Source organism: Garra rufa, chromosome 20, assembly GCF_049309525.1.
Source record: "Garra rufa chromosome 20, GarRuf1.0, whole genome shotgun sequence".
Classification (NCBI taxonomy): Eukaryota; Metazoa; Chordata; class Actinopteri; order Cypriniformes; family Cyprinidae; genus Garra; species Garra rufa.
In genome coordinates, this window is record NC_133380.1 from 2,713,153 (window position 1) to 2,738,627 (window position 25,475).

General features: G+C 29.7%; 1 protein-coding gene across 1 annotated transcript in view; it reads left to right on the forward strand.

Annotated features, from left to right (window-relative positions):
- LOC141294285 (nidogen-1-like) overlaps positions 1–24,174 on the forward strand; it is a 63,547-nt gene extending 39,373 nt beyond the window's left edge. Inside the window, exons 12-19 of the mRNA XM_073826359.1 lie at positions 6,269–6,418; positions 11,365–11,604; positions 13,386–13,558; positions 18,787–18,913; positions 20,725–20,896; positions 20,979–21,136; positions 22,828–22,951; positions 24,024–24,174. Of these exons, the coding sequence (XP_073682460.1) occupies positions 6,269–6,418; positions 11,365–11,604; positions 13,386–13,558; positions 18,787–18,913; positions 20,725–20,896; positions 20,979–21,136; positions 22,828–22,951; positions 24,024–24,174 (1,295 nt within the window). The remainder of the gene's footprint in view (positions 1–6,268; positions 6,419–11,364; positions 11,605–13,385; positions 13,559–18,786; positions 18,914–20,724; positions 20,897–20,978; positions 21,137–22,827; positions 22,952–24,023) is intronic.
- The last annotated feature ends 1,301 nt before the right edge of the window (positions 24,175–25,475 follow it).

A 25,475-nucleotide genomic window follows, 5' to 3' on the forward strand; every position in this document is an offset into this window, starting at 1 on the left:
AAAAAAATAAATAATGTAGACTGTAAATTGTGAAGTATTTCTACAACATTTGCCTCCTTCCCTGAGTCTCCTTTAATAAAAAACTTCAAAATAAAAGCCTGTATTGATCTGTTTCCTGTGTTAACATAAGAATTTTCTCTCCTGGATTCTCAGATGTTGACGAGTGTTCAGAAAGCCCTCAGATCTGCGGTCCGTACAGCATCTGCAACAACCAGCCGGGATCTTTCCGCTGTGAGTGTCTGGACGGTTTTCAGTTCGCCAGCGATGGACGGACGTGCGTCGGTAGGAGTCTGTGTTTTTGAGACACGCATCTCTGTGACCAAAGCACTTGTGAACGGTGTTTCAGCTTATTTCTTGTTCCTCTTGCAGAGACGGAGCGTCCCGTGGATCACTGTCAGAGAGGAACGCACGACTGCGACGCTCCGGAGCGCTCCAGATGCAGCTACACGGGAGACTCGTCTTACGTCTGCTCCTGTCTGCCGGGCTTCTCTGGAGATGGACGGGCGTGTCAGGGTAAACTCTCACTCTCTGTTCAGCACAAAATACACAGCAAAATTTTTGTCTGTTTAAGTCGCAAAGTTTGATGCTAAGGTTACAGAAAAGTTTTTGCTATTTTCTGTATATTTTTACTTTATCAACATTTTTATTTTTTAAATATTTTTTTTTAATGTCTATAATTTTTTAATGCATTATTTTGTTTTTGTTATATATTTTCTATTTTTATTTTTAGTTAGTTTTAATAAATGTTTATGTTTTTATTTTATATATATATATATATATATATATATATTTTTTTTTTTTTTTTTTTTTTTAATGTCTATAATTTTTTTATACATTTTATAAATTTTACTATTTAATTTTTTATTTTTGTCCATTTTTTAATGTCTGAAATTTTTTTAATGCATTATTTTGTTTTTGTTTTATATTTTCAATTTTTATTTTTAGTTAGTTTTAATAAATATTTATATGTTTTTATTATATATATATATATATATATATATATATATATATATATTAAATGTCTGTAATTATTTTAATGCATTATTTTGTTTCATATTTTCTATTTTTATTTTTAGTTAGTTAGTTTTAATAAATATTTATATGTTTTTATTATATATATATATATATATATATATATATATATATATATATATATATATATATATATATATTAAATGTCTGTAATTATTTTAATGCATTATTTTGTTTCATATTTTCTATTTTTATTTTTAGTTAGTTAGTTTTAATAAATATTTATATGTTTTTATTTTATATTATAATGTTTTTAAATGTCTATGATTTTTTTATACATTTTATAAACTTTATTTCATTTTTTTTGTCAATTTTTTAATGTCTGTAATTTTTTTATTACAAGTTTTTATTTGACATTTTCTGTTTTTAATTTTAGTTATAGTTTTTGTAATTTTGTTGTGTGTTCTTTGTCATTTTTATTTGTCTCTGTATGTATTTATTTTTTTTAGTTTAATTAACATTTTAGAAATTTTGTTAAGTTTGTACATTTTTTATTTAAAAAAATGTCTCTTTAGTATTTTTAATTAATTTTTTATTTTATTTTAATTTCAGTTAGTCATGTCCATTTTTACTTTAATTCAAATTTTAGTAATTTCTTTTTTTGTTTTTGTCATTTTTTATGTATATATTTTTAAATTAATTGTTATGGTTTATTTTATATTTTCTGTTTTTGTAATTTTGTTGTGTTTTTTTTTTTTTTTTGTCATTTTTATTCATTTGTCTATATAGCTTTTATAAAAGGATTTTTTTTGTTTTTCACTTTCATTTCAGTTTTAGTCATTTGCTGCGTCCTAAATAGTATTCGAAAATAGAATTAGTTTGTCCCAAATCTTAGTATGTTTAAAAAAGTATTCCAAAGTTCCATATAAACTGTTAAAAAACTACAAACATGGAGGATATGCGCGACCAACGGACAGGTAGAGAGAGGGATTTGAGTCATAAATAATCAATGTGTAATGTGTGATAAAAAAAATATTTTTTAATGTTATCCACGTTATATTTCATGTGCAGCAACATTATGAGCTTTTATAATGATAGGTTTGGTCATTAACGTTTAAATGCATAATTATGCAAACACAAGAGCAGAGTTCTCAGAAATGTTGATAATGTTAACGGTGATGATTGACAGGGCAGTTGGGACAGGATTCAGGTAACTAAGCAACAGAGCGTCCGTTAAAGAAGCAGTTATGATGAAGTAGTACGTCCCAAAGCTTGCCTACTATTCTGCTACACACTCAAAGGTATGTACTTTTTCTAAACAAAAAGAGTACATACTTTTAGGGCATAGTATAAGTAGGCGAATTGGGACGCAGCAATAGTCTATCTTTAATTACTTTTTTTTTTTCACTTTAATTAAAAATTTAGTATTTTCATTTTTTATCATTTTTATTTTTACTTTTTAAATGTCTATAATTTTTTCAATTCATTTTTATTTATACGTTTTTATTTTATATTTTCTGTTTTTACTTTTAGTTAGTTTTTGTAATTTTGTTGTGTGTTTTTGTATGTAGTTTGTATTCATTTAATTTGATTCGTTTTTTTATATTTTCTGTTTTCAATTTAGTTTCAGTTATACCAGTGTTTTTTTTTATTGTTTTCATAATTTGTCTATATAGCTTTTTATAAATTGTATTTATTATAAGTTAAATATTTAGTCATTTTCATTATTATTTTGTCTTTGTAGTTTTTATTCATTTTTATTTATTAGATTTTTTTGTATTTGTAGCGCTTTTTGTCGTGTTTAAAAAAAAAGGCAATATATATACATATATATATACATAACAAAAATCTCTCTCTTTAAACACAATGGTGTGATTATTGAGTCGAGTAAAGTGGTTTTGTGCGGTAATCTGAGTCTCTCAGCAGACAGCAGGGCCCCTAGAGACAGGAAGTGCTGTGATCTGGACAGGAAATGCTGGCCACAGCTGTGCGCGTTATTTATCACTCCCTCTTTATGCGGCCGATCGCGGGTCAGATTGCGTCTGAGTCTCTGATGTTCACGCTGAGCTGGTCTGAGACGCTCCAGCTGTAAGGAAGGGCCGGTGTGTGTTGAACACATGTGTGTTTGTTCATCCGTGGGAGAGACGTTCGCTGCGGGGAGGACATACTTCATTAGTAACACACAGCAGATGTGCATTCCTTCATATAGAGATGATTCTGATGAGTCACCACGGACTGAGACTATATGTGACCCTGGACCACAAAACCAGTCTTAAGTCGCTGGGGTATAATTGTAGCAATAGCCAAAAATACATGGTATGGGTCAAAATTATTGTTTTTTCTTTTATGCCAAAAATCATTTGGAAATTAAGTAAAGATCATGTTCCATTAAGATTTTTTGTAAAATTCCTACTGTAAATATATCAAAATGTAATTTTTGATTAGTAATATGCATTACCGTCATTTGTCAGTGCCTCACTTTAATGAGTGTAGATGACACGAAGCAGCGGACGTTAGCTACATTAAAAACAGATGGACGCTATTTGAATGGGTTCCTATGGAAACCGAAACAGAAAAGCATTCAATCTGACGTTAGAATTCGTAATAGCGGCGCCAAAGACTATAGATTACCCAAGACATGTCACTCGTGTAGTTTTGAATGGGGAAAAATGCAACGCTCATTATGGCCGCGAAGCCCCGCCTTCTTAATGAAAGAGCCAATCGTTGATTAGTAAAGTCAGCGCGTCACTGCAGCTGCCGTTAGAAGTCCCGGTTGCTATAGAAATGATCGGCGCTCTAAGACGTGCGCTCAGTACTGTGCATGCGCACTGGCTCATTTAGCAGGAAAAATAAGCATTTTTTAACGCTATTGGAGCTCAAGGAACCATATTTATGAGGCAGTTCTTGTTGGATTTCGTTGGAGATTTAAAATATGAAATTTAATCGTAAGCTTGGTGAACAGTTTTGGAGAATAGGCGTTTCAAAGATGGCCGCCGAGTGACATGACTTGCCTTAAAGGGACTTTAAGGGCGCCTCTCGTTTTTGCAGGAGCGCTCTGAGCGCCTGAAGTTGAAAAAAAATCAACTCTGAGCGGAAAAACGCCCAACGTCATTCGCATTCTTTTCCATTGTCCAATCGAATGAATGGAGAGGCGGGCCTTCTGTTGTGGTGACGAAAGTTTACCGTTGCTTAAGTCCGGAGACTGCAAGAAATGGAGGAGAAACCTTTGGTGTCTGTCGTGGGTAACCCAGAGCTGTATTATTTAGGGTTCCTGCTAATATGACAGTTTACTTAACAGCAAAAAAACTAAGATTTTAGAGCGCTCGTGCTATAATCCTTTGATTTGACTGACAGGACAGCTGTTTTGGTCGTTGCCTAGCAACATGAAAAAAACCGCAGCACACTGCTCTTTTATTAAAAGTCACCAAAAAAGGCAGTGCTGTGCGCCTCGCGTTTTTAGAACTAAAAGACGCGTTCGGTGTGATCGCGGCCGTAGGACATACTACTTCGTCATAACTGCTTCTTTAACAGACGCTCTGTTGCTTAGTTACCTGAATCCTGTCACAACTGCCCTGTCAATCATCACAGTTAACATTCTCTACATTTCGTTTAATTTGTTTTCCTACCGTTTTAGAGAGAAATGAAGAGGCACTTTCTTTCATGCCGAGAACTCTGCTCTTGTGTTTGCATAATTATGCATTTAATCGTTAATGACCAAACCTATCATTATAAAAGTTCATAATATTGCTGCACATGAAATATAACGTGGATAACATTAAAAAATATTTTTTATTAGGTTACACATTGATTATTTATCACTCAAACCCCTCTCTGTACCTGTCTGTTGGTCGCGCATATCCTCCATGTTTGTAGTTTTTTTATCACTTTTTATGCATGTTTGTAGTTCTAATCAAATCCAAACTTTGAATTCCGAAGTTAAGTAGTAGACCATCCGGGAATCTTTGGAATACTTTATTGAACATACTACGATTTGGAACATACTAATTCTATTTTCGAATACTATTTAGGACGGATAGTATGCGAATTGGGATGCAGCATATTTCTAATCTATTAAACTATCTAGCCTAGCCTAGCAACTACAATCATGCTAGTAACTGGCTAATAATGATAGCAACATGCTAGAAACATGCTAGTAACTTGCTAATCATGCTAGTAACTTGCTAATCATGATAGCAACATGCTAGCAACTTGCTAAACATGCTAGAAACATGCTAGCAATGAGATAATCACGTTAGGAACATGCTGGCATCTTGTTAAACATGCTAGAAAAATGCTAGCAACGAACTAATCACGTTAAAAAATGCTAGAAACATGCTAGAAACATGCTAACAATGAGATAATCACGTTAGAAACATGCTAGCATCTTGTTAAACATGCTAGAAAAATGCTAACAACGAGCTAATCACGTTAAAAAATGCTAGCAACTTACTAAACATGCTAGAAACATGTTAGCAATGAGATAATCACGCTAGAAACATGCTAGCAACTTGTTAAACATGCTAGAAAAATGCTAGCAACGAGCTTATCACGTTAAAAAATGCTAACAACTTGCTAAACATGCTAGAAACATACTAGCAATGAGCAAATCATGCTAGAAACATGCTAGCAACATGTTAGACACTTTGTTAAACATGCTAGAAACATGCTAGTAACTTGCTAATCATGCTAGAAACATGCTAGCAAATGGTTAATAATGCTAGAAACGTTACCAAAATGCTAGTAACTTGCTAATCATGTTAGAAACATGCTAGCAAATGGCTAATAATGCTAGAAACGTTACCAAAATGCTAGTAACATGCTAATCATGCTAGAAGTGTGCTAGAAAAATGTTAGAAACATGTTACCAACATGCTAGTGACTTGCAAGTAATGCTAGAAACAGACCAACAACATGCTAGTAACTTGCTAATCATTTTAGAAATATGCTAACAACATGCTGTTAACATGCTAATCATGCTAGAAGCATGCTAGTAACTTGTTATTCATGCCAGAAACATGCTAACAACATGTTAATCATGTTAGATACAAGCTTGGAACATGTAAGTAACTTGCTAATCATGCTAGAAACATGCTTGCAAAATGCTAGTAACATGCTAATCATGTTAGAAACGTGCTAGAAACATGCTAGCAATATGCTAGCAACATGCTAATCATCTACTCTATCTATATAAACTTTGAGCTTTTACAGCTGCTTTACACTTTAAGGTTAGACTTTTTCAAGCCAACCTAAAGTTTATCTTGACAAACATTTTTATCTAGTTTTCTTTGTCATGCAGATATCGACGAGTGCCAGCCGGGCCGTTGCCATAGCGATGCCATCTGCTACAACACACAGGGCTCGTTCACCTGTCAGTGCCGCCCTGGTTTCCACGGCGATGGCTTTAGCTGCACACCTGGATCAGGTAGGCATTATTATTGTAGTACTGGTGTACTGTAGTGTGCCGCTTATATGACGCTTCATGGCAGTGTGAAAATGCTTTTTTAACTTCTGTGAGTCTTGTGTGAAAACCAGGGTTATTTTAATGAGAAACGCAAATCAACCCATAAGAAAAAAAAAAGTATTAGTTCAGATAAAATAATCATTAAATGAAATGAAATAAAATAAAATATATTAAAAACACATACTTTTTCAGTAAGTTATAGTACTAAAATAACGAAGTAAATAAACTGAAACAAATAAAAACTATACACAATTAAGAAAGAAAAAATTGATAAAATAACTGAAACTAACCAAAATTAAAATAAAAATAGAAAGCAGAAAAATTATTTTTATATTTTGTTTTCATAAATTCTTATTTTTATCTATATTTTTTCTTCTATGTAATTTTTATACATTTTTATTTATACGTTTTTTTTGTAATTTTTTAAAAATATGACTATATTTTTTTTTTAATTTTTATTTATTAGTTTTTAATTCTTTTCCCATTTTTATTTTAGTTATAGTTTTAGTAATTTCATTGTGTATTTTTTATTCATTTTTATCTATTTTTCCCTTCAATTTAACTTAAAAATTATATATATATATATATATATATATATATATATATACAATATTTTAAATTTGTTATAATAAAAAAATCTAAAAAACAACAACTAAATAATGCAAAATTATTAAAAATAAAAGAATCTTTCACAAAAAAACCAAACACATATTAAGAAATTAAGTTGATTTGGATTTAATGAATTTAAAGCACACAGGGCTTAACAGGATGCTGTTTCTTCATTTTTGTCGTTCAGTTTGTCTCTCCCACACTTTTCTCGCCGGCTCATTTGCAATGGTCAGATAAGAAACAGTCATTGTAATTTGTCTGTTTTCCTTCCTCTGCAGGATGGGTTTCACTCGGCCTGGTTTACATTATCATATGGTTCTCATATAGAGCGGTGTTCGGTCTCGACACGCCTCCTCAAGAGTTGGCCAGGAATGTGTCTGTAGTCTTTGTTCCTTTGTTCTGCTTGCGTTTTATATACTGGAGCAACATCAGAGCTCACAGCACCAGCACACCAACAGTTATGTCACATTCACCTGCTCCCAGATGATTTAAAGAGTCTCTTCTATTCACCAAGACTGCTTTTATTGATCAAAATACTGTAAAAATTGTGAAAACTTATTTACATTTAAAACAATGTGAAAAAAACTCACATTCTATGTGAATTGGCACAGATCATCTTTAGAACATGCTGGCAAAAAAGCATGCAAAAATGAATGTAAGGCTATATCTCTGCAACGGTTAGGTGTATTGAGACCAAGCTTGGTGTGTGTAATAAAAAGTATGACCTGAGGCTACCTGCAGTGTTTTGGTGCAATGCCACCTAGTGGTCAGGAGAAATGAAAAATGGCTATTTTGCTTATAACTTGTGAATGATTTGGCCAAAAATTTAATCGAATAATACCCAATTTTCCACTGTCAGACTTTTTTTGCGGTTTGTTTGATTTTCACCAAAATTGGCTTAAATCATCTTTAGAACATGCTGGCAAAAAGTTATGGAATTCAAGTTGATTAGTCAAACCATTCCTGAAATACATGTGAACGAATTCAACAAAGAGCACGCAAAAATGAATGTGAGGCGATATCTCTGCAACGCTTTGGCGTATTGAGACCAAGGTTGGTGTGTGTTATAAAAAGCATGACCTGAGGCTACCTGCATTGTTTAGGCACAGTGCCACCTAGTGGTCAGGAGACCAAAAAAAAAAAAAGGCTATTTTTGCTTATGACTTGTGAATGGTTTGGCTAAAAATCGAGTCGAATAATACCCAATTTTCCAATGTCAGATATATATATATATATATATATTTTTTTTTTTTTGCAGTTTGTCTCTTTTTCACCAAAATTGGCTTAAATCATCTTTAGAACATGCTGGCAAAAAGTTATGGAATTCAAGTTGAGTAGTCAAACCATTCCTGAAATACATGTGAACGAATTCAACAAAGAGCACGCAAAAATGAATGCGAGGCGATATCTCTGCAACGCTTTGGCGTATTGAGACCAAGCTTGGTGTGTGTTATAAGAAGCATGACCTGAGGCTACCTGCATTGTTTAGGCACAGTGCCACCTGGTGGTCAGGAGATATGAAAAAATGGCTATTTTTGCTTATAACTTGTGAATGGTTTGGCTAAAAATCGAGTCGAATAATACCCAATTTTCCAATGTCAGATTATTTTTATTTTTTTTGCAGTTTGTCTCTGTTTCACCAAAATTGGCTCAAATCATCTTTACAACATGCTGGCAAAAAGTTATGGAATTCAAGTTGATTAGTCAAACAGTTTTTGAATAACATGCAAACGAATTTGACAAAGAGCATGCAAAAATGAATGTAAGGCTATATCTCTGCAACGGTTTGGCGTATTGAGACCAAGCTTGGTGTGTGTTATAAGAAGCATGACCTGAGGCTACCTGCAGTGTTTTGGTGCAATGCCACCTAGTGGTCAGGAGATATGAAAAATGGCTATTTTTGCTTATAACTTGTGAATGATTTGGCCAAAAATTGAATCGAATGATACCCAATTTTCCACTGTCAGACTTTTTTTGCGGTTTGTTTGATTTTCACCAAAATTGGCTCAGATCATCTTTAGAACATGCTGGCAAAAAGTTGAAGAATTCAAGTTGAGTAGTCAAACCATTCCTGAAATACATGTGAACGAATTTGACAAAGAGCACGCAAAAATGAATGTGAGGCGATATCTCTGCAACGCTTTGGCGTATTGAGACCAAACTTGGTGTGTGTTATAAAAAACATGACCTGAGGCTACCTGCAGTGTTTTGGTGCAATGCCACCTAGTGGTCAGGAGATATGAAAAATGGCTATTTTTGCTTATAACTTGTGAATGATTTGGCCAAAAATTGGATCGAATGATACCCAAATTTCCACTGTCAGACTTTTTTTGCGGTTTGTTTGATTTTCACCAAAATTGGCTCAGATCATCTTTAGAACATGCTGGAAAAAAGTTATGGAATTCAAGTTGATTAGTCAAACAGTTTTTGAATAACATGCAAATGAATTTGACAAAGAGCATGCAAAAATGATTGTAAGGCTATATCTCTGCAACGGTTTGGCGTATTGAGACCAAGCTTGGTGTGTGTTATAAGAAGCATGACCTGAGGCTACCTGCAGTGTTTAGACACAGTGCCACCTAGTGGTCAGGAGATATGAAAAATATAAATTTTTGCAGCATTCCAGGTCGAATGAAACCCAATTTTCCAATGTCTCGTACTGAACTCGTACCGTGAGACGCTGCCAAGCGTTTTCCCCCTGCGGCGAATATTTCACAGCACTTTATTGAGTCTGTTTCTGTCTGTGTGCGTTTGACAAGCGTGACGTGTTCTCCTAATTTGAGGGCAGATGTCACGTCTCTGACGCCGTGATAATTACAGCCCCACACGATCGTGCTTCCTTTAACCACTCGGACCTGCATGCTAGTGCTATCTGTCATGAGCACTTCTGTTTGTCTTTCTTTGTGTTCAGAAACTTGTCTCATCCTCTCGATGAGGTAATGAGGAAGCGCTAGAATAGATACTGTTGTTCCTAAACTTCCTAAAAGCTAGTGAAATGTGTGAAAGCCGGTGTTGTTTGTGTCTGTGTAGCACCTACATAAGCAGATTCTATTGATGAATCATTTTATTAGCAATCAAGCTGAATTTTAATGCAGTGTCTTATAATCTCAGTCTGATCTGAACCGTTTGAGCGGCACATTTCTGCGCTGATTGTTTTATGAATGTGGATTGAAACACACTGCTGCACATTTCCTAAAGACAGCCTGACATTTTTGGCACAAAACCTTGGCTGACATTATTTTTTACTTCAAAAATATATAAATAAATATTACAAAATTATAAAATAAATATATAATAAATACAAATACTTAAAATGTATAATTATACTAAATATATAACATGTATAATATAAAAAAATGGAATAATAAATGAAAACAAGCAACAAGCAACCTCAGAATAATGTTATGAAACGAATGTCACCAGATACAATAATTTTTTGAAAATAAATTAAAAAGAAAAAATTATCAAATAAATATAAATAAATAAATAAAATGTATAATTATACTTATAAATTATAATAATAAATGTATGTAAATAAATGAATGTCACCAGATACAATGATTTTTTTAAAATAAATCAAATATTAAAAATGATAAAATAAATATAAATAAATACAATTATTATTATATTTGTAAATTATAATAAATGTATAAAATGTATAATAACAAATAATAAAGATAAGTGAATAAAAACAAGCATTTTTTTTACTTTTAATGTTCTGAGATGAATGTCACCATATAGATATAGAGATATAGATATAGAGTGACTTCAAAGTTTGTTGGTTCATTCATTTGTTTTTGTTTGTTTAATGTTAGGCCCTCTTAGTCTTTGGTCTGTAAAATAGTAATGAAAAATCATCCTGTCCAGATACAATGATTAAAATAAAATAAAACTCAATTTAAATAATTGCAACAAATGCTTAAACATTTAACATTTAATCAACAAGACTGTCATCTCAATGCAAAACCGACCCCAAAACTAAGCTTCATGTTCTTCAAGCTAAATATATAAATTGTAACGTCATGACTGTTGTGCGGTTAAATGGATGAATTCATCACATACATCATCTATAGCAGATCTAACCACAATGTTACCAAATCCACTTCTGAAGGGCCCCAGGACCCAAAAACCAGACACAGAAACCGCCGTCTCTCAAAACAGAAAAGAGCGTGTTTCATCATGTGTTTCATCTGTCTGTAACTCTGTGTTTAGATTCAACACATGTACTGGTTTTGAAGTCTTAAAGTTACTATATGTTAGTCTTTATTGCAAAACAACAATATAATGACTGGTTTTTCATTCTCTGACTGTGTTTGTTGCAGATCGTGAGCAGACGGCATGTGAGCGTCACAGAGAAGAAGCTCTAGGGTCGTCTTCTTCCTCAGGTGGTTTCTTTTTCTTCCGTCCGCGTCCGGCCGTGGGTCAGTATGTGCCCACCTGTGACGCTTACGGCGCTTACGAACCCACACAGTGTCACACCGGCGTCGGTCAGTGCTGGTGCGTCGACTCGTCCGGACAGGAGATTCCCGGATCCAGAACCGAACCGGGCAGCAGACCCATGTGTAAGAGCAGAGACACTGGTTTTTGAGTTGACCAAAATACTGAATAATCTATGGGTTTTTTTGTTTTGTTTTTAGTGTCTTTTTCTCATTTCACAGAGTCATGAACATGCATGCAAAGTTTCAGGATAATATAATAAGATAATGTTGCGGGTCAATTTGACCCGAATATTTCTGATCCACAGAAAACCGAAAAACCAAAAAAATTGCATTTGCTTAGAAATCCTTAGAATGTTACACCAAATGGATTACATTTTTTCTTTTTTATAATTTAATTTTTAAAAATTATTTATTTAATTTAAATGTTTTATTTAATTTAATTGTTTTTAATTTTGCATTTTTATAATTTAATGCATATTTATTATTTTTTATTTGCATATATTTAGTTTTATTTTTATTTTTAAAAATTTGTCTAATTATTTATGTAATTTAAATGTTTTATTTAGTTTTTAAATTATTTATTTGTACTATGCATTTGTGGGTTTTAGCTTCAAGAAAGCACAAAGATTATGTGCTTTTTCATGCTTTCTCTTTTTAAAATGGGTTAAAATTTTAGCAAAATATATATATATATATATATATATATATATATATATATATATTAGATTTTTTTAATTTTTTATTATTTAATTTAAATTTATGTTTTGATTTGATTTTACATAATTTATATAATTTTCATACATATAATTTAATGCTTTTTTTAATTTGTATTTATATTTATTTTGTTTTGTTTTATTAGATTTTAATTAATTTTTAAGTCTTTTTTATTTAAATGTTTTATTTCATTTTTTTATTATTTATTTTTAATTCATAATAATTATTTTAAATTTCATTTTTAATGCATTTTATTATTTTTTTACTTGTAAATATTTTTGTTTTCATTAGATTTTAAGTACATTTTTTACGATTTATTTAATGTAAATGTTGCATTTTTATAATTGAATGCATTTTTATTATTTTCTATTTGCATATATTTAGTTTTATTTTGATTTTTAAAAATTTGTCTAATTATTTATGTAATTTAAATGTTTTATTTAGTTTTTAAATTATTTATTTGTACTATGCATTTGTGGTTTTAGCTTCAAGAAAGCACAAAGATTATGTTCTTTTTCATGCTTTCTCTTTCTAAAATGGGTTAAAATTTTAGCAATATATATATATATATATATATTAGATTTTTTATTTTTTATTATTTAATTAAAATTTATGTTTTGATTTAATTTTACATGTTTATGATTTGCTGAATTTGTAGTAAATGTTTTTAGAATTTTTATTAAAAATTTAATTTTACATACATATATAATTTACATACATATAATTTAATGCTTTTTTAAATTTGTATTGATATTTATTTTGTTTTGTTTTATTAGATTTATAATTAATTTTTAAGTTTTTTTTATTTGAATGTTTTATTTCATTTTTTAGTTATTTATTTTTAATTCATAATAATTATTTTAAATTTCATTTTTAATGCATTTTATTATTTTTTTACTTGTAAATATTTTTGTTTTCATTAGATTTTTAAGTACATTTTTCACGATTTATTTAATGTAAATGTTGCATTTTTATAATTTTATGCATTTTTATTATTTTTTACTTCTAAATATTTTGGTTTCATTTAGATTTTCAATTACATTTTTTAATGATTTAAATGATTTATTTAATTGACTTTTTTATTTACAATTTTTTATTATTTATTTTTAATTTGACATTTTTATAATTTAGTGCATTTTACTACTTACTCAGATTTTTAATGTAATACAAGCCCCTCCCTCTTTCCATAGGCATTGATCATAACGTGGCTCCGCCCCTCATTGGCCCCACCCCCAGACCCGACATCAGCCCTCTGACTCCTGGAGCAAACCTCCTATTCGCCCAAAGCGGGAAGATCGATCACATCCCGCTGGACGGCAACCGGATGAACAAAGACCAGTCCAAGACCGTTCTGCACGTTTCCGTGAGTTCAGCCAAATATGCAATATGCTGAATATTAGACACACAGTGGCCGCTAAACAGATTTGTAAATTTTTTAAATTGTTTATTTAGATTTTTGATACATTTTAACCTTTATCTTAACCTCTTTAATTAATTAATTTAGTTATTCATTCATTTACATTTTGCTACATTTAAACCTTTTTTAATTTTTACATTATTTATTATTATTATTAAATGTTTTAATTTTTTTAATTATTACTGTATTTATTTATTTTGCTGCATTTTAACTTTTTGAACATTTATTTATTTAACATTTTTAATAAATAAATCAATTTATTTATTAATTTATATTTAGCCACAATTTGACTTTTTCAACTTTTTTACATCTATTTATTTATTTAGATTTTGCTACATTTTACCCTTTTAAATTTTGCATTAATTAATTTATTCATTCATTCATTCATTTATAATCATTTTATAACCATTTTAACCTTTTGTGTACATGTATGCATTTAGACAGATGTATACATTTAGATTTCGCTACATTTTAACTTTTTTAATGATTAATCATTCATTTATTAATTCATTCATATTTTACTACATTAAAACCTTTTTCATTTTTAAAATGGTTAATGTATTTATTTATTCATTTAAAATCGCTACATTTGAACCTTTTTCATACTTTTTACATTTATTTATTAAACATTTTTAATAAAAAAAAAAAGAAATGTATTCATTCATTTATATTTTGCTACATTTATTGTTTTTTTAATTATTATTATTTGCTACATTTTAACCTTCATTTTTACTGTAGTAATTAATTAATTAATTAAATTATATTTTGCTACATTTTAACGAACAATCATTTGTTAATTTATTAATTTATAGATTCTTCTAAAGCCTTTGACAGTGTCCAGCATAATCTTTTGTACTTTACTCTTATTAATTTATTCATTCATTTATATATGTATATATATATATATATATATATATATTTTTTTTTTATATATATATATTTTGCTACATTTTTTTTACATTATTTTTTTACATTTATTTATTTATTTAGATTCTGCTACATTGTAACCTTTTTTAATGTAAATTTTTTACATTATTAATTAATACATTCATTTATTCTTTTTTTACATTTAAACCTTTTTTAACATGTAAATGTTTAGATTTTGCTACATTTGAACTTTTTTAATTTTCAAAAATTTTTACTTAAATTAAATTATTAATTCATGTATTTATTTAATCATTTATATTTTACTGAATTTGAACCTTTTTAACTTTTTTTTTTACTTTTTTCAATAATAAATACATTTATTTATTCATGCATATTTTGCCAAAATTTGACCTTTAAAAAAAATATTTGTTATTATTATTTTTTAATTTGTATAATTATTAATAAATGTATTTATTCATTTATATTTTGCTGCATTTGCTGCAAAAAATGGCTATTTATACAAATAGCGTCCTCAAAATGTATGCATAAACTCAAGTCACACATTTAAATATACACAAACTTTTTTTGTAGATAAAGATACTCAAACACAATGTACATGTTTGACACACAGTTCGGTTTAAAATCCTAAAACAATGGCTGTACTGTTGAAGAAAAAAAAAAGGTCAGACATTCATTTGAGTTTCTTGAAGCCACAATATGATGCTAAATTGTTTCTAAGTGGATCCAGAAACTGTAAAATTGACCAACTCCACATCATCTGCACTGAAATATGACAAAACCTCAATTTACTGCTTTTCAGTCATGAGTCAGTCTGACATTCCAGCAGGAAACCAGTAAACAAGATACGCTTTTCCTCATCTCTGATGGTCAGACTGAGGCGGCTTTGATTGACCATCATTTGTAGGATGTTTGAGATTCTTCATCTGAATCAAACTCAAAATAAGCTTTTTGATAAAAGTTCAAAAAGAAACATTTTGCAACATTTTGACCTTTTTATTTTTAAAATGATTTAAATTTTGCTACATTTTAAGCAATTTTCTTGAAATGTATTTGGGTCAAAGACATTAAGATGAACACCTCAAAAGAAATTGAGTGATTTTCAGTGTTGGGAGTAACGCATTACAAAAGTAATATGTTACAGTAGTTTATTACTTTTTGCTGTAACGTGGTAATATAACGCATTACTAATACAATTTGGGTAATAATATTACTCGTTACAATCTCAGTAACGCAAGTTACATCAACATATTTTAACTCAACATTAATTTGTGAATTAAAAGTCCACAAGTAAAATATTTTGTCTTCCTGTTACTGGAATTCGATGGTTGAGATGACTGCAGAGACGGATTCTACATTTATGAGATGGACGCACTCCCGTTATGGAGAAACAGCACGAGTAACTCCTAGAAACATCTAGACTGGTGCCAGTAACACTAAACTAATGATGAGAGCTGCGGAGTCGGAGAAGAGAAAAAATGACGGACGAGCGCATAAGCAACAAAAATTAAGCTAAAAATGACTAAATCTGTTTTTATTAAATCATAGTCCGCATATAAAATGGATGAATACGCGAAATATATCTGATTTTCAAAACGAAAAGACTGAGTGACATATGCTGCTGAGTTTGGTTCACTTTTGTGTGGAGTGGCGCTCTACGAAAGTTCACGGAAAGGAAACCAAGATGACAGAAATAAAAGTAAACACACTGCAGTTATAAATGATCTGTATGACCAAAAATGACGGAGTTATCCGCTATTCGATTGGCGCCTCACGCACACACAGCGTTGCAAAAGTTGAGTCTGTTAATTATAAGAATAAAATACAGTCACTGGTCAAATGAAATAGTGCGTACTGCATAGTATCCGTGCCGTCAGCCTGAGCTCGAGCCAAACATATTTGCTCATGTGAGGAGGATGTTTTATAAGCGCGTTAAGTACAAATCCTGGTTTACATAATAGTTTAGCATTCAAATACATCACGAATATGGACACATTTAATTGGATTGATGCAGAATGAGAGAGGTAGGCTGCACGAGAACAACACCGTTTGTTTTTAGTTTCGCTTTTACCCTCATTCGTTTTGGCTTGTTTAGCAACTTGTATTCTTCATTCTTGTTTTGTTCTGAAAACCATTTAAAATAGCCTATAGGCTATTCATTGTGTTTAATGATTGTACATTATAACACTTCGCTTTATTTACCGGTGTTATTTCTGAAAGTATTAATGAGTTTTGTGCTTATCTGTGTTTAACCTAAACTACAACGTAACATTAATAGACATACCGGTAGGCCTACCTAAATATGTTTTTATATTTTTATGCTAGCTATCCTAAACTTAATGTATAATGAGCAGCTATAAACTTTTTTTTGGCATTTAATAATCTGTGGATATTTTGATGAAAGTAACTCAACAGTAACTTAAAAGTAGTGTAACGCATTACAATTTAGAGACAGTAATATTGTAATATAACTAATTACTATTAAAAGACAGTAACTAGTAATATATAATGTATTACGTTTTGGAAGTAACTTGCACAACACTGGTGATTTTATGTCCATTGCAAGCACATTAAATGTAAATTAAGTGTACTTTTTAGATTTCAAATACGTTTTTGGAGAATAAAATGGTTTTTTATTTGGTTGAAACAGTGTTACGTTGTCATTCAGTGTAACACAATATTTATGTAAAAATTCAAACAACTTGCTTATTCTGACTTGTACATAAAATATACCAAAGAATAAGGGAGGATATTAAATTTTATTGTGTTTTAAATGAGTAAACAGTTTTTTTGTTTTGTTTTGTTTTTTAGATTATGTATTTATTTAGATTTTACAATTTTATGGTTTTATTAATTTTAGGAAGAGTTTTCATTTTTTATGGTTTAATTACCTGTCAATTAGAAGATTTTTGATTGTTTTTGTTTAAAAATTATTTATTTTATTTTTCATGATTTTATTGTTTTATTGATAATAAATTATTTTTATAATATTTTTATAATAATATTATTATTATTATTTGCTTTTTATTTTAAAATTATGTATTTATTTAGATTTTACAGTTTTATTGTTTTATTCTTTTTTATTAAGTGTTTACATTTTTATGCTTTAATTAATTGTCAATTAGAGTCTTATTTGATTGTTTTTTTATTTTTAAATGATTTATTTTATTTTTTGTGAATTTATTATTTTATTGGAGACTGTTTTTAGTTGTTTTTATTTAAAAATTATGTGTTTATTTTGATTCGACAATTTTATGATTTTATTAATTTGTAGTAAGTGTTTTAATTTTTTATGGTTTAATTAATTGTCAATTAGAGTCTCATTTGATTGTTTTTTATTTTAAAACTATTTATTTTATTTTTCGTGATTTTATTATTTTATTGGAGGCTGTTTTTAGTGGTTTTTATTAAAAAATATGTATTTATTTTGATTCGACAATTTTATGATTTTATTAATTTGTAATAAGTGTTTTAATTTTTTATGGTTTAATTAATTGTCAATTAGAGTCTCATTTGATTGTTTTTTTTTAACTATTTATTTTATTTTTCATGGTTTTATTATTTTTTATTAGAGACTGTTTTTAGTTGTTTTTATTTAAAAATTATGTATTTATTTTGATTCGACAATTTTATGATTTTATTAATTTGTAATAAGTGTTTTAATTTTTTATGGTTTAATTAATTGTCAATTAGAGTCTCATTTGATTGTTTTTTATTTTAAAACTATTTATTTTATTTTTCGTGATTTTATTATTTTATTGGAGGCTGTTTTTAGTGGTTTTTATTAAAAAATATGTATTTATTTTGATTCGACAATTTTATGATTTTATTAATTTGTAATAAGTGTTTTAATTTTTTATGGTTTAATTAATTGTCAATTAGAGTCTCATTTGATTGTTTTTTTATTTTAAAACTATTTATTTTATTTTTCATGATTTTATTATTTTTATTGGAGGCTGTTTTTATTTGTTTTTGTTTTAAAATTACGTATTTTGATTCTACAATTTCATGGTTTTATTCATTTTTAGTAAGTGTTTTAATTTTTTATGGCTTAATTAATTGTCAATTACAGTCTCATTTGATTGTTTTTTATTTTAAAACTATTTATTTTATTTATCATGATTTTTTATTTTATTGAAAACTGTTTTTTTATTTGTTTTTGTTTTAAAAATGACTTGCAAATGCTTCCTTATAGCCTGTTCATTATTAAAAATAACACGTTTCGTTCTTTATTGTCTGTTCTTTTGCTGCTTCTGTTGTTCTCTGATGGTTTGGTGTGATGTGTTCAGGGTAAAGTGGTGATCGCGGTGGCGTTCGACTGCGTGGAGCAGATGATCTACTGGTCTGATATCACTCAACCCGCCATCAGCAGAGCAAAGCTTCAGGGCGGAGAAACCTCCATCCTCTTCAGTAAAGGTATGTGACTCTTTCATTCTGAATCACACACAACAGAGAGACACATTAAACACACTACAACGCTTGAACGTCACTGTAGGAGATGCCATTGAATTTTTGTTGGTAAAGTCGGGAAGAGATGCACACTCCGATTAGACTGGATAAACACATGCAGCATCTTAATTGTTAAGAAAATGGTATTCCTAATAAATGTCTTGAATATTTTGATTATGTCCAATGCTTCTCTTTCTTTTTGGAATTATTAGACACATTTCACTATGTCTTTTCCAATGCCTACGTCTGTTTAATTTCCTTAATTATAAAATTTCTAGCACTATTTGTAAACGTTTATTCAAGCAATAATATATAAATGATTTCATGTATATGCTGGTTTAAAACCAGGGATTAAAAACGAATTCCAAGTAAAAACGGTATCTTTTCTTTACATTTCCAGACGAAATTAAACATTACTTAATAAATTCAAAGCATTATAATTTCCTTATTCATTTGATACAACTAATAATATATAGAAAATAATATTATTTTGTCATATTCGTGATTCCTGAATTTATATTTGAAAACTTCGTTTTGAATTGCATTCGTTAATTTTTTTACACTGAAGATTGGTTTTCAATCATCTAAAAACACATGCAGATTCATGGTTCTCTGATGTTCTTTTGACAAAAAAGTAAACATCAAATATGTAATCTTTGTTAGTGATTTTTTTATAATGTTTTGTGTTTTATTTAGATTTTTTGATTTTAGTATAATTTATTTAAATTTCACATGGTTAATGTCTTTCGTATATATTTTAAGACTTGTGTTGTGGTTGTTTTTATTTTTAAACAATTTATTTATATTAAATTAAACATTTTATGAATAAATTCATTCCAGTCTTTTATTTCAATAATCTAACTAAAATTTTGCACATTCACAGTTATCCGATGTCGGTTTATTTCACCACTAAATATTTTAACTGTTTTTATTATCATTTTTAATGTGATTTAAATTTTAAATTTTTATTATTCATTTTTTGTTTTATTTTTGATTGTTTGTGTTTTTGTAAAATTATTTAATTTTTATTAATTGGTTACTTTTTGTATGTTTTATTTAAAAAAAAATATTTTACAGTTTTAATTTATACATTTTTAGCAAAATCATTAAACTATTTATTTACTATGACTTTATTCATTTATTGGTAACATTTTTTTTTTTTTCAAAATAATGTATTAATTTAGTTTTTATTCATTTTAGTAAGTGTTGTGAATTGATTTTATTTTTTATTTTACAATTATATGGTTTTATTAATTTTAAAATGTTCAAAATGAAATTATTCATTTATTTTAAATTTACTTTCTTATCATTAAATTAATTTTTAGTAATGAATTCTTAGTGTTTTATTTCATTGTTTTTGTTTTGTATGATTTGTTTAAATTTAACATTTTAGTAAGTTTCATTTTTTTTAAGTAAATTTTTATTATAATTATTATTTAGTGTTCTATTTTGAACTATTTATTTATCTATCAGTGTTTTTACATTTTTTTATATTTGTTTTTATTTTAAATATTAATTAATTGTTAATTAATTTAAAGTGTTTTACTTACATTTGCTTTTAGTTTAAAATGATAGTTTAAATTTACTTTAATTTATTTTTAGTAATTAATTCTTAGTTTTTTATCAACTAGTTCATGAACCTCAGTTCGGAAAACCCTGTGACAAAGGAAAAATATTAAAAAAATGCCATTTGCTCTGCTGTTTTCTTTTTCTTTTTTTTTTTTAAATATATATAACTCTAGTTATGGAAATGCGCTGTATGTTGTTTGTGTGAGCAGATCTGGGCAGTCCTGAAGGAATCGCCATCGACCACATGTCCAGAAACATGTACTGGACCGACTCCATACTGGACCGCATCGAAGTGTCCCGATTGGACGGAAGTCATCGCCGCATCCTCTTTGACAATGACCTCATCAACCCGCGACCAATCGTCGCTGACCCCGCCTCCGGGTGCGTGTGTCTGTGTTTCATCACACCTTTATAACTAAAACACACTTCACACCTCTCTGACACACACCTTTCTCTCCTCCAGATACCTGTACTGGGCCGACTGGAACCGTGACGGGCCCAAGATCGAGCGCTCCGCTATGGACGGGAGCGACAGGACGGCGCTGGTGCAGGACGGGCTGGGGCTGCCCAACGCTTTGACCTTTGACCCCCAGAGCAGACAACTCTGCTGGGCCGATGCAGGTCAGCTTCACTATATTCATCATTCATCACATCTGATACCATACCTGAATAAAATACCTCAACGCTACTCCTCCTAGAGCTTTCAACATAGAACCACCAAATTTAGTCCAGCTTTTCAGACTGATCTCACTTATAGTTTTCATAAAATTGAAGATTAAAAAATCACCAAAATCCCATTGACTTACATTGACTAATGTTCAACTGAGCCAACACTATTCAAACTCCAACTGTCAAAATTCAAACTCCAACTGACAAAATTCAAACTCCAACTGACAAAATTCAAACTCCAACTGTCAAAATTCAAACTCCAACTGACAAAATTCAAACTCCAGCTGACAAAATTTAAACTCCAACTGTCAAATTTCAAACTCCAACTGACAAAATTCAAACTCCAACTGACAAAATTCAAACTCCAACTGTCAAAATTCAAACTCCAACTGACAAAATTCAAACTCCAGCTGACAAAATTCAAACTCCAACTGTCAAATTTCAAACTCCAACTGACAAAATTCAAACTCCAACTGACAAAATTCAAACTCCAACTGTCAAAATTCAAACTCCAACTGACAAAATTCAAACTCCAGCTGACAAAATTCAAACTCCAACTGTCAAATTTCAAACTCCAACTGACAAAATTCAAACTCCAGCTGACAAAATTCAAACTCCAACTGTCAAATTTCAAACTCCAACTGACAAAATTCAAACTCCAGCTGACAAAATTCAAACTCCAGCTGACAAAATTCAAACTCCAACTGTCAAATTTCAAACTCCAACTGACAAAATTCAAACTCCAACTGACCAAATCCAAACTCCAACTGTCAAAATTCAAACTACAACTGACAAAATTCAAACTCCCAGAATCCCTTGACACTCAGTCAAGCTTCCCTTCTATCAACTATTTCTAATCTGTTTAACTATCTTACCCAGCCTAGCAACTATGATCATGCTAGTAACATGTTAATCATGCTAGCTACTTGCTACTCATGCTAGAAACATGTTAGAAACATGCTAGCAACTTGTTAATCATGCTAGAAACATGCTAGCAACTGGCTAATCTTGCTAGAAACATGCTAGCCACTTGCTAATCTTGCTAGAAACATGTTAGAAATGTGCTAGCAACCTACCAATTAGCCTAGAAACATGCTAGCAACTTGCTAATCATGCTAGAAACATGCTGGAAACATGCTAGCAACTTGCTAATTATGTTGGAAACATGCTAGTAACCTAATACTCATGATAGAAACATCCTAGAAACTTGCTAAACATGCTGGAAACATTCTAGCAATTTACTAATCATGATAGAAACATGTTAGAAATGATCTAGCAACTTGCTAATCGTGCTTGAAACATGCTAGTAACATGCTAGCTACTTGTTAATCAGCCTATAAACATGCTAGAAATGTGCTAGCAACTTGCTAATCACGCTGAAACATGTTGGAAACATGCTAGCAACTTACTAATCATGATAGAAACATGCTAATGACATTCTAGTAACCTGCTAATCATGTTAGAAACATGCTAATGACTTGTTAATTATACTAGAAACATGTTAGCAACTTGCTAATCATCTAATCTATATAAAGTTCAAAACTTTAAGCTTTTACAGCTGCTTTAAACTTTCAAGCTAGGCTTTCTCCAGCCAACCTAAAGCATTTTTCTGTCTGTTGAATTCTGGTGTTTGTGTGTTTCAGGAACTCGTATGGTGGAGTGTGTCGATCCGTTCTCTCGTCTCAGGAGGAAACTGACCGAAGGCATTCAGTATCCGTTCGCCATCGTGTCTTACGGCAGAAACCTTTACTACACCGACTGGAGAAGGTACGTCTCATTTGGTATTACTTTAGAGTCAACCGATTCATAAACAAATGACTCATGAATCAGTTCTTTTTAGTGATTCAAAAAATCTTAGTTAATTGATTTTTAATCTTAGATTAAATTAGTTAATTAATTTTTAGTGTCTTATTTTTTATTTTTTTTCAATTTTAGATTTTCATGATTTAGTTCATTATTAGTGTTTTGTTCTTATTGTTTTTGACAACAATAAAACAAATAATTTTGTTTTTTCTTTCAATTTTTTTATTATTATTTAATTTTTAGTGTCTTATTATTTTTATTTTTAAATTGTTATTTATTTTACATTTATATGAATGTTGTTATTTAGTTTATTGTTTGTTTTTATTATTTATGTTAATTCAATATTTTTTATTTTAATAAGTGTCTTATTTTGATTTATAATTTTTTTTATAAATGTTATAAATATAATGTTATATATATATTAGTTGATTGTTTTTTTTTTGACATTTTAGTGTCTTATTTAGATTTTTTTTGTCCTTTTAAAGAGACTTTAATTTAAGATTTTCATGATTCCATTCATTTTTAATAAGTGTTTGGTTTTTATTGTTTTTATTGACAATAAATCGAATGATTTTGTTATTTTAAAATTATTTAAATTTAATTTTTATTATCTTATTGTTATTTTAAAATTATTAATTTTTTTATTTTGGATTTGTATGAATGTTATTATTTAGTTGATTATTTTTATTATTTGAATTAAATATTTTTTATTTGAGTTTCTTATTTTGATTTAAATTTTTTTAGAAATTATTTTACATTGTTATTTTTTCTTAATTTTAAATTTGTATGAATGTTTTTATTTAGCGATTTAATTCATTGTTATTTAGTTTAATGTTTTTTTATTACTATTTCTTTTTAGTGAATATTTTTTATATATTTTGTACATTTTAGTAAGTGTCTTGTTTTGATGTTCTTTTTATTTTTAAATTATTTATTGGACTTTTAAGTTTGTATTATTATTTTTGTCTGATTTTGAATGTAACTCAGAATGTTTTGAACATTGTGATGATTCTGTGTGTTTTTGTTTTGTCGCTAGGGAAGCAGTGGTTGCTATGGACCGTAATGATGGGATGGAGGTGGAGGAGTTCCTTCCTCAGAGGCGTTCACGTACATACGGCATCACTATGACTTACCCACAATGCCCCATAGGTCTGAGCTCGGGTTATTCTCATTATAAACGACTGTAATTTCTGATCTGGTTTTAATCACATGACTGTGGTCCGCAGGCATCAACTACTGCTCTCGTGATAACGGAGGCTGCTCGCATCTATGTCTGCCGCGGCCGGGCGGATTCACCTGCCGCTGTCCCGACGCCAGAGACGGCTCGTGTGTCGAGCAGGATGACAATTCGATCTGAGGTTACGTGAGGCTCAGAGACACTGACAACTGAAGAGGGATGATTTGTGTTCCTCGCGACTGATCCGTCCGCTCGGATCTAGACAATCAATACGATAGGGATGCACTCGAAATATTCATATCACATCTGCCAGTATCAGTGTTCTTCGTCATCGTGTCGGTCTCATGAGGCTGATAACAGACGCAGATAATATCAGGGATTCACTTTGCTCAAAGTCTTTCAACAGTACTGAACAGTTCGATATGGAAGCTTGTTTTTGTCATGCATTAAAAAAAAAGTAATTGCTTTTTTTCTCCCAATTGTGAATTGAAATTCCGAGTTTATGTTTCGCAATTCTGACTTTTTTTTAAATTGGAATATTAAATTTATGCCTTAAAATTTGGACTTTTCTTTAATGGAATTCCGGGTTTATGTTTCACAATTCTGACTTTTTTATGGAAATTCCGGGTTTTGCCTTACAATTCCATTTAGCAATTCTGACTTTTTAATTGGAATTCTGAGTTTACTTTTCACAATTCTGAATTTTTTTTATTGGAATTCCGGGTTTACGCCTTACAATTCTGAATTTTTATTTGGAATTCTGAGTTTACTTTTCACAATTCTGAATTTTTTTTATTGGAATTCCGGGTTTACACCTTACAATTCTGAATTTTTAGTTGGAATTCTGAGTTTACGTTTTGCAATTCTAACATTTTTTATTTGAAATTCTGGGTTTACGCCTTACAATTCTGAATTTTTATTGGAATTCTGAGTTTACGCCTTACAATTCTGAATTTTTATTTGGAATTCTGAGTTTACTTTTCACAATTCTGAATTTTTTTTATTGGAATTCTGAGTTTACTTTTCACAATTCTGAATTTTTATTTGGAATTCTGAGTTTACTTTTCACAATTCTGAATTTTTTTTATTGGAATTCTGAGTTTACTTTTCACAATTCTGAATTTTTTTTATTGGAATTCCGAGTTTACGCCTTACAATTCTGAATTTTTATTTGGAATTCTGAGTTTACTTTTCACAATTCTGAATTTTTATTTGGAATTCTGAGTTTACGTTTCGCAATTCTGAATTTTTATTTGGAATTCTGAGTTTACTTTTCACAATTCTGAATTTTTATTTGGAATTCTAAGTTTA